Source organism: Carlito syrichta, unplaced genomic scaffold, assembly GCF_000164805.1.
Source record: "Carlito syrichta isolate Samal-C Ts95f unplaced genomic scaffold, Tarsius_syrichta-2.0.1 Scaffold309468, whole genome shotgun sequence".
NCBI lineage: Eukaryota > Metazoa > Chordata > Mammalia > Primates > Tarsiidae > Carlito > Carlito syrichta.
Window position 1 is genome coordinate 220,066 of NW_007253564.1, and position 10,708 is coordinate 230,773.

Below are 10,708 nucleotides of genomic sequence, written 5' to 3' on the forward strand. Positions count from 1 at the left end.
GGGGGGGGGGGGGGTGGCTTCCCCAGGCCACATGGCAGTGCCTCTAGAAACAAAATGAGGTTCACACATACCAGAAGGCGCTCCAAAAACTTGGAAGGCAGGAAAAAAGGATTAAAACCTCTATTTATATTTATTTTTATCTTAACATTTAAAAAACTCCCACTTTCTTTTTTTTTTTTTTGAGTTGGAGTCTCACTCTGTTGCCCAGACTGGAGTGCAGTGGCTGCTCCCGGCCACTGCAGCCTGGACCTGCTGGGCTCCGGCGATCCTTCCACCTCAGCCTTCCGAGTAGCCGGAATTACAGGCATGTGCTACCACGCTCGGCTGATTTTTTTATTTTATTATAGAGATGAGGCCTCGCTGCCCAGGTGGGTCTTGAACCCGCGGGCTCAGGCAATCCACTCACCTCAGCCTCCCAAAGGCGTGGAATTACAGGCTGAGCCATCGAGCCTGGCAACTCCCACTTTCTAAGCATCGCCCCTATGTAACTGCACAGGTTGTATGCCTATGAAGCCAGCCCTGATAATAAGAATGAGACAACTGGTAAACCGTATGGAAAAAAGTGGAGCTACATCATGCTCACTCTCTACCAAAATCACTTCCAGCTAAATAAAAGGTTTAGGTATGAAAATTGAAACTGTGGCCGGGTGCAGTGGTTCACACCTATAATCTCAACACTTTGAGAGGCAGAGGCAAGAGGATCACCTGAGTCTAGGGGTTCAAGACCAGCCTGGGCAACTTGATGAGCCTCGACTCTACAAAAAGTCAAAAAATTGACCAGGCATGGTGGTGTGTGCCTGTAGTTTCAGCAACTTGGAAGTCTTAGACTGAAGGATCACCTGAACCCAGCAGGTCAAGGCTGCAGTAGCCATGATCATGCGACTGCACTCCAGCCTGGGTGACAGAATGAGACTCTGACTCGAAAAAATAAATAAATAAAATAAAATAAAAAGAAACTGCAAAAGTTTGAAAGAAAATATGGATATGGAGATTATATATATTCTATATAATATTATAATACATAATATAATGTTATAAAATATATAATGATTATAAAATGTTATATGTCATGTATTATATATAATATATTATATACATAATCTTGTATCAGGAATTAAGCAATAGAAAAACCAAGGAAACTTAAAGGAAAAGATAATTATACTTGCAGACAATTCTGCACGGCAAAAAAAAAAGCATAAACTTCAAAAAACAATGAACTAGGAGAAAAATTTGCAAGTGTTATAGTAGACAAAAGAGTAAATTCATTATAAACAGTTGCCAGTCAGTATGCAGAAAACTTAATAACAAATCTAATAGCAAAATAGGTAAAGGATATTTTTAAATGTCTCCTAATAAAGAAACCCAAATGCCTTTTTAAAAATCCCCATGTTTTATAATGTTGTAGTTTATATACTCATATAATATATAAATACACATATATCAGAGGTGCATACTAAACATGTTCTGATTAAAATAGCAGTGCTCTATGGAAAAGTGGAGAGGTCACTGCTCTCAACCACCATTGCAAGCCCCTTCTGCAGAAATCCTGGGGTGAGTCCTATAGCTTCCTGGGAGTGGGAGATAGCTGCTCACCTCAATTTTGCCCTCCTTGGCGGCCAGCTTCAGAGGCGTGAGACCCTGTAGATTTGCGATGTCCTCAAGCTGCACGGAGGGACAGAGGCAGGCTCCAACTTGGAGGAGCCTATCATACATGTGGATCACCAGTGCACTGTTCTCTGCCGAGTTGTCCGCTATCTTCACCAGGGCGTGCAGGGCCGTGTTGCCCTGGGAGTCGACAGCCTGCAGGTTGGCGGGCTGGTGCGGGTTCTCTAGGAGGTAGTTCACCACATCCCACTGCTTGGTGCACACGGCCAGAGAAAGGGGCAGCTCGCCTGCGGGCCAAGAGGGCAGCTTGGGCCTCAGGCTTCCAAGCTTCTACCTGCCTATTTCTCATGCTCCTTGGACAGAAGGCCAGACTGCCTCGAAGCGGGTCAGGACTCTTTACCTCTAAAGGAGCATAACGGAGGCCAGCCCACCAGGGTTCCCATCTCCCCTGCCTCTTGCTCTTCTTTACCAGAACCTAGGCATACTGCCCCTTTATTTAGGCTCTTCTTGGTTGAGTCTCAACATACACCAGTTCTAGCAACTCACTCCCCTCCTCGGGTCTGGGCTTGGGTCCCTGCTGACCCTCCTTGGCTACAGAAGGATAAAAATTCCCTCAAGACAAATTGCTTCTGCAGGCGGCCTAATGGTTAGAAGCTGGGCATCGGGTTCCTATGGACCTGGATTTAAGTGCCCACTCTGTCACACACTAACCACGTGACCATGGACAAGGCCTTATCCCCTCTGTGCCTCAATTTATCCAAGAAAGGCTCGCTCACCAAAATAGAAACTAGTCCCTTTACTCTTCTGGAAGAAGCTGCCACAGGCCCTGGCATGTACATCAGCCCCATTCTCCACCAGAAGCTTCACACACTGTAGGCTCCTTTTCTCGATGGCAATGTGCAGGGCGCTGTGCCCTCGGTAGTACTCATCCGTACACTGGGCATTGACCAGGGGCCGAGGATTGCCAGAGTCTCGGTCGATCTGCAGCAGTGGCAGGATGCAGGCGTTGACCCCATCTCGAAGATTCAATATGGCCTTCATCAGGCACGTCTTCCCTGTGGAGCACTCTGTGGGAAAAAGGGAGGGGAAAGGGCACAGTGGTGCTCAGACCTGGAGCAGCTGGGCTGCCTGCCAGCTTGTACAGCAAGTCCAGGCTCTAAAGTACCCCTTGGGAGGATAAAAAAAGACAGCTACACACAACTGGTGGGAGCGCAACCATGTTACAGGGTATTAAGGCTCCAGGCAGCAGGTAAAAAAATACCAACCGATATGACCACAATTTCTGCCCTAGAAACTAAGTTTCTAAGACATAATTCATCATTTGTGAAATGTGGGTACAAGAACATGCAGAGCAGTAATTTGTAAGCACTCCAGCACTTAATGCTTTTGTCTCCTCTGGCAAGTCATTTGGCCTCTCTCCTTTTTTTTTTCTTCCCTGAGTCAGAGTCTCACTCTGTCACCCAGGCTGGAGGGCAGTGGCACGCTCACAGCCACTGCAGCCTCAAACTGCTGGGTTCAGATGATCCTTCCACTTCAGCATTCCAAGTAGCTGGAACTACAGACATGCACCACCACGCCCAGCTACTTTTTTAATTTATTGTAGAGACAAGGTCTCACCATATTGCCCAGGCTGGTCTCGAACCCATAGGCTCAGGCAATTCTCTCGCCTCAGTCTCCCAAAGTGCTGGGATTATAGGCAAGAGGCACCGTGCCCAGCCACTTGGCCTCTCTTCACCTAAGTTTTCCTTATGGTAAAATGGGAATATTTCAGGGTTATTGTAAGGTTCAAATGGAATAATATAAACAAAGTCCTTAGCACACAGAGGGCCTGGTACACAGCTAATTGAGGTAAAAAACTACAAACAACCTAAAGGAATTGGTTAACTAAATTATGGTAAATTTACACAATGGAAAACTCACCCTGCAGGTGTTAAAATGACTAAGTTAGGCATGTACTGAGAAGGAAAGTGCCACAAGTTTCAGTCAATCAGGGTGGGAGAAACATCACATATTAATATATATGCCAAGACCCCATTTATGTGAACATATATCTAATGTATTAAGAAAGTCTGAAAAGATACATCCTAAACCATTAACAAGGGCCCAGGATGACAGACTGTTTCTACCTCTGGCTTTATATATTTCCTCACTGTTTTAATCTTCTAGAATACACACATGCTATTTTTCTAATCAGCCCAAACAATAAAGATACTAAGATTTTGGGCAAAGAGTGCTCTGAGATGGGTGAGATATATGGAATGTGTATTTTTTTTTTTGAGTTGGAGTTGCCCGGGCTGGAGTGCAGTGATGCACTCATGGCCACTGCAGCCTCGACCTACTGGACTTAGTTTATTCTTCCACCTCAACCTTCCAAGTAGCTGGAATTACAAGCACACGCCACCATGCCCGGCTAATTTTTTGATTTATTGTAGAGATGAGGTCTTGTCAAGTTGTCCAGGGTGGTCTTGAACCTGTGGGCTCAGGCAATCCTCTCACCTTGGCCTCCCAAAGTGCTGGAATTATAGGAATGAGCCACCATGCCCGGCCTCGTATGTGTATTATATATTATATCTCAACGATGCTGTTATTTTATTTTATTTTTTAAAAGGCAGAAGGGCCGGGCTCGGTGGCTCAGCCTATAATCCCGCGCCTTTGGGAGGCTGAGGTGAGTGGATTGCCTGAGCCCATGGGTTCGAGACCCGCCTGGGCAGCGAGACCTCATCTCTACAATAAATCAAAAAAATCAGCCGGGCGTGGTAGCGCATGCCTGTAATTGCGACTACTTGGAAGGCTGAGGTGGGAGGATTGCCAGAGCCCAGCAGGTCGAGGCTGCGGTGGCCGGGAGCGGCCACTGCACTCCAGTCTGGGTGACAGAGGGAGACTCCAACTCAAAAAAAAAAAGGAAGAAGGCTTTAAGTATCCATTCAGCCACCACAATGGATTAGAGGTGGCAGAGGTACCCAGGAACCCTGAGAAGTGGGTGAAAGTGGGAGGCACAGCTAGGACTGTCAGGAGGCTGTCCTGGCACGGCTCCATCCACAGGGCTCCCCGGGAATCACCCCAGAAAGAAGCCTGCTAAGAACACTCACCCCTCAGCTCCTGTCCAGGGTCCAGGCCCACCCAGCCAACCCAACTATCAGCCCACAGGATGCTGCAGCCCTGGCCCCATGGGGCAGGATCTACCTGTGTACTCCGAGTCGGTGAGGTACTTGCTTGTCCGGCACAGGTACTCTGGTAGTCCAGCCAGATCCTCAGGAACACCCCGGGAGACCACTCTGAAGAGCCGGTCTCGGTCAAAGCGGGTTGGGTCCGGCTGGCTGTGGGTGATGTGGTTTGTTACTCATGCTGGAGAAGAACCATAGGCTCCCCAGAAGTCTCCCATCCCAAGGAGCCCTTTCAAGAAATCCTATAAGTGCTGCACACCCCTCAGGTCCAGAAGATCCATGGGAACCCTTCTGAGGGCCTCTGCCCTCCCAGGGAAGACCAAGGAGCCCTCAAGTGCTCAGAGCCCCAGCAGGAGGAAGAGGCACCTGCCCAGGCACTAATCTGCATCTTTCCCACGACTCCAGTCATCACGGCTACTTTTCAGTATCCAGTGCTTATCATTTTCCAGGTGTCTTGATGCATCGTCTCTTTCTTTTTTCTTTGAGTCATATTTCACTCTGTCACCCAGGCTGGAGTGCAATGGCACGCTCACAGCCATCACAACCCCAACCTGCTGGGCACAGGTAATCCTTCCACCTCAGCCTTCCAAGTAGCTGGAACTACAGGCGTGTGCCACCACATCCAGCTAATTTTTTGAGTTTTATTGTAGAGATGAGGTCTCACCAAGTTGCCCAGGCTGGTCTTGAACACCTGAGATCAGGCAATCCTCTTGTCTCTGCCTCGCAAAGTGTTGGGATTACAGGCGTGAGCCACCGCGCCCAGAGATGCATCATCTCTTAACAGACTCATTATCCCATGGGGTCTATTTCAGCACATGCAACTTGGGGTGGCACTTGAGCTTGAGTCTTGGTCTGGACAGGGCCACAGGAGGTCCCCACAGACTGGTAGTGGCTGCAAGCACCACTGGCCTCAACAAAGGAATAGAAGCCATCTACTGACCTCAAAATATTCTATATCTTTTTTTTTTTTTTTTTTTGAGTTGGAGTCTCACTCGTTGCCCAGGTTAGAGTACACTGACCCAATCATGGCCACCCCAGCGTCAAACTGCTGGGCTCAGGCAATCCTTCCACCTCAGCCTTCCAAGTAGCCGGAACTACAGGTGCACACTACCACATCCAGCTAATTATATCTTTGTTTGGTGTTTTTTTTTTGAGTTGGAGTCTCACTCTGTCGCCCAGACTGGAGTGCAGTGGCCACTCCGGCCACCGCAGCCTCGACCTGCTGGGCTCCGGCGATCCTTCCACCTCAGCCTTCCGAGTAGCCAGAATTACAGGCACACGCTACCACGTCTGGCTGATTTTTTTTATTTATTGTAGAGATGAGGTCTCGCCAAGTTGCCCAGGTGGGTCTCGAACCCTCGGGTTCAGGCAATCCACTCACTTCAGCCTCCCAAAGGTGCGGGATTACAGGCTGAGCCACCGAGCCCAGCTTATGTCTTTAATTGTACTTCAGCCCTATGGATCAGGAACCACACTTTTCTCTGTTAGATAATCAAGGAAGTAACATAACTTGCCCAAAGTCACATGGTGCAGAACCGGGGATCTCATGATCTAATTCTCCGTCTAATTCTGAACCCTGACCCTGAACCCCCAGAGAGATTCTAGGTTGGACAGCAAGAGATTTCCCAGAGACAGAGTATCACATGAGCCCAACACTAAAACCTATCTAGAGTTTTACTGAGAAGCATACTTTGGGGAAATTTCTCCCACAGTCCCCAGATAGGGTCTAGTAGCTTATCAGAATCTAGCAGTGTCTGATGACAAGCAAGGGGAAGGGTGTGGAGCACTTCCTCCTGGCCTGTGTCACTATTCACAGTTTGCCTCTGGGCTCCATCACAAGCAAATATGAAGGGACATACAAAGGAGGGAGGACTATTTGATGCTTGGGAACCCTCAGGTCCCAGATTAACCTCACCCATAGAATGGGCCAATCAAGTAAGGGCTGGCGACTGTTAGATATATGAGGTGACTGTTGGGATTAGTCACATTTTAAGCTGTACAGCCAGGCCCATGCCTCCTCAACACCAGAAAACTGCACATCTACCTTACCCTGGTCAGACATACCATCATCCACCCAGCAGATTACGTGGCCACAACATGGCCAAGAGGGTTCTGCTGCTGACTCAGAGCCCTGCAGGCACTCCAGCGGGGGGGGGGGGGGGACGTGTTCATTGGAACAAGGTGCTTCCTGTCACCAGGGTGGCACCATGGTCCTGAAGGAGAGGAGCCCAATGAGGGCCCATATTGAGCCATGGAAGGCATCTAGGGCCCCATTCTCCTCTGTGGGGCAGGTTACACAGCCCCCCAAAATTCCACATGCATCACCTCCAGCCCTGATGTTGAATTTGACCACAGTCCTCTAGCGCAAACAGTACAGGGGGCTATAACCTGAGAAGCCAAGGCCAGTGGCTATATCTCAAGCATGAGGAAGAAAGAAGGGGCTTCCCTGGCAGAGTTTTGCAAGACCCATGAGGATACTCCAGTCTCATTGGGCAGGTCTCACCCTTGCAGATGACACCAGATGCAGCAGGACTGGAAGCAGGACTTCCAGAAATCACTAGTGGGCTTGCACAATCTGAATTGGTAGAAAGCCCACAGGAATTTCAAAGCACAGGTGACTCCAAGCAGGAGCCCATGATCCTCAATCCTCAGAGTCTACATCCCCTGGATGACAGGTTCAGGGGCAGAACTGAGGAGTACCCTGGACATTTCCAGACATCCTTATTCTTCTTGGAAGGATATGGATCCTGCTACCTTCCCTCACAGGGATCATGACAGGAGTGAGAGTCAGGGCATGAACAAAGGGTCAGTTGAGTCTTTGGAGCTGGAAAAATGTGTCCCTGTGAAGAAGAACAGAACAGGGCAGAAGGCCAAGAATGAGGAAGATTCTGGAAGGAGCAACCCCAGATAGCAAAACAGAGGTCAGCCTGTCAGGCTTAGGAGTCACCAGAGCCAGAATGAGTATGCCACAGGCTGTAGGGAAGAAAGGGGGCACTGATGCTGGGCTGGTCAATGAATCTAATGGGGTACTCTGCTAGAGCACCCCCATCTGCTTCCTCACCTGGGACCTGCTCTCCCTCTGTAGTTGAGATTCACTCTGATCTCAGGGGAGAAATTCCGGTCCTCGCCCTGGAACGGTGACTCCATGGGGGGTGGCCCTCCCCCAAAGCCCAGTTTTCCTTTGTCCACCTCAGTTCCATCTTCTTGATCTCCATCTGATGTTTCCAGCCTGAAAGCTGGAGGGTTGGAGGGTGAGGTCATTCTAAGGGGAGGAGGCTGCTCAGTCCAGCTCTGGAATCTCTGTGGATAGAGATGTCAAGGGTCCCTTCTTCCCGGCCCTGGGTCGAGGTCAGCCTGGCTGGGGCCTGCAAAATGAAATGTGTAGAAGCTGAGTGGCTATAATCCATCCACTGAACAAGAGCTTGGCCCAGTGGGAGGGGAAGTGAGCCAGGAGAAAGGCAGAGGTAAGGAGAGGGAGGGAGGCCTTGTGGTCTGAGGACAGCCCAACATCCTGGGACAGGGACCCAGTGGGGCCGCCTCTCTGATGCTGTCCCCTAGGAAGAGCCATGACTGTTCCTGACTTTTCCCTGGGATTTCCTGAACCTTTTCTCTTGATAATATCTTGTCTAGCGGCCAGTATTCACAATAGATAAAAGTGCAGTGGCTGGGCGTGGTGGTTCATGCCTGTAATCCCAGCACTTTGGGAGGCGAGAGGGTTGCCTGAGCTCAGGGGTTCAAGACCAGCCTGGGCAACCTGGCGAGACGTCTTCTCTACAATAAATCAAAAAATTAGCTGAGCGTCATGGCACATGCCTGTGGTTCCAGCTACTTGGAAGGCTGAGGCAGAAGGATCACCTGAGCCCGGCAGGTCAGGGCTGCGGTGGCCGTGAGCGTGCCACTGTACACCAGCCTGGGCAACAGAATGAGACTCCAACTCAAAAAAAGCAAAAACAAAAAAAAGTGCAGTGGTTAGAAGAGCGCATGTCACTCAACACCTCAACTCAGAAGGGGAGTTCTAAGGGGAAACCGTTGGGAAAACCACTGATCTATCAAAACCTTCATTTGGCTGCCAGGACAACTAAGGCTCAGAAAGGGGAAGTGACTTTCCCAAGGTCACCAGTTGTTGGCAGAACTCAGCCTAAAACCGTCTCATTCTACCATGACGTTCCCCTTCACTTCTCAAAGTCTTTCAGGGCCCGCCTACATTTTCAGTCTTACTCAGTTCTGAGTGATTCAAATGCCACCTCTCTGTGCCTTGGGGTCTCTAGGGGCTTCAAAGCGGAGAAGGAGATCCCTTGCCGGTTGCCTAAGTTCTCTCTGCCACCCTGCCTCAGACCCTAGGATGGCCCTAGTAAGCTCAGCTGCCAGCACAATCTCACCCTCACAGGAAAACTGAAACCACAGCCTCCAGAACTTGGCAAGGGTGGGGGCCCAGAAGCATTGCAAGCCCCTGTCCTCCAGTAGGCAGGAGCAGAAAGAAGGAAAACTAATCAGAGATGGGTAGGGGGACAGCAGGGTGGGAGAAGGGGGAAGTGGAAAGAAAGGGCTGGAACAGGGCCTGGGCCCATTTGCATCCAGCTTTAGGCTGCCACTGCCCCCGGGCACCCAGGTGTGACATTTTCCCACAGAAGTAGGGGAGGCCAGGACCTGACTGGCTGGACCCACTTGCAGTATGACCCACCACCCTTTTTGCCCACACAAGGGCAGGGGGGCATCCCCCTTCCCCCATCCCCCACCACATACCTTTTAACCCAGTTTATGTCTCCAGCCAAACCCTGGCCCATTCTGCCTTCCACTCCCAAGCCCCAGCAGCAACAGCCGACTGTCCAGACCCTCCCCCACCTCCAGGGACCCCCACCCAGCCTGGCAGCAGAGAAAGGGGTCTGGAGGTCCAGGGAGAGGGAGCTGGAGCCCCAAGTAGACCCTGGCTCTGAGCTAGAGAAGCAAGGAGCCCACTCGGCCTTCCCGCCCCAACATTCATTCACCGTCAGCCCCGGGGGCTCGGTCCCCTCCGACGTCCCTGCACAGCCCACCGACTTACCTCGCAGGCTGAGGCCAGGGCGTGGCGGCCGCCGACTGCGGGCCGCTGAGATCCCGGAGCCTCTGTGTGGCAGGGGCTGCGGGAGGAAGTGAAGCCGGGAGGGGCGGCGGGTGCTGACAGCGGAGGAGCCGCGGAACCTCCCTACGCGGCTCTGAGCGCTGAGCACCAGCCAGCGGGTTGTGGTCTCTCGGTGCTCCCCACCCTCAGCTCACCCAGCCAGCCAGCACGGTGGGGAGTGGGGATTTAACTCTCCGCTCTCTGGATGGGCTGGCCACCAGAGACTGACCATCTGGACTACTGGCCACACCCTGCTCTCGGGGAGACACGCCCCTCCCCTGCCCTCTCCAGCCTCCAGCCCCTGAGGTCTCAGGTGGGGGTGGGGGCAACCAAAGGCAACCCCCTTGGGTGCTGGGACCTTGCTTCTGGTGGGAGCTGACATGGGGTGGGGGATTCTTGCTCCACCACACTGACATCTGCCGCCCCCCCCCCCCCCCACCACCACCACACGCCCTCCAACAGCCATGTGGCCCACAACTGGGTCCAGATGACCCATCACCTGGGAGAGAGATGCTGCGAATAGCCCCCAAGGAGAGGAGAGGCTCAGCCCAGCAGATGCCCCAGGAAAGCAGCCCCATCCACCCAGCCAGCAGAATGGGGGACTTTCCCACCTCCCAGGACCTTTCCCCAGTCTCCTGACTCGGCACCCTGATGGTTCGAGTTCCCCTTATTAAAAAGGCTCTTCCAGCACCAGCCAGCAGGTGGGGACAAGGAGGCGGGCCTGTACTGCTAAAACCAAACCTCACCGTCTCTCCCTGGTCTGGACTCAACCTTGTGGCTTGGGGATACCGCCACCACCCAAGTAGTTCTAGGATTCCCTCTCCCTCACTCTAAGCTCCTG

General features: G+C 51.5%; 1 protein-coding gene across 2 annotated transcripts in view; it reads right to left on the reverse strand.

Moving 5' to 3' along the window:
* TRPV2 (transient receptor potential cation channel subfamily V member 2) overlaps nt 1–10,123 on the reverse strand; it is a 21,514-nt gene extending 11,391 nt beyond the window's left edge. Inside the window, exons 1-5 of one of the 2 annotated variants that reach the window (XM_021717203.1) lie at nt 9,811–10,123; nt 7,831–8,134; nt 4,789–4,922; nt 2,382–2,672; nt 1,594–1,892 (exon numbers count right to left, since the gene is read on the reverse strand). In XM_021717203.1, coding sequence (XP_021572878.1) covers nt 1,594–1,892; nt 2,382–2,672; nt 4,789–4,922; nt 7,831–8,030 — 924 coding nt within the window. In that variant the 5' untranslated portion in view covers nt 8,031–8,134; nt 9,811–10,123. Of the gene's footprint in view, nt 1–1,593; nt 1,893–2,381; nt 2,673–4,788; nt 4,923–7,830; nt 8,135–9,810 lie in introns of those variants that run through there. The other variant, XM_021717204.1, reaches the window with a different exon arrangement.
* Between the last annotated feature and the right edge of the window lie 585 nt (nt 10,124–10,708).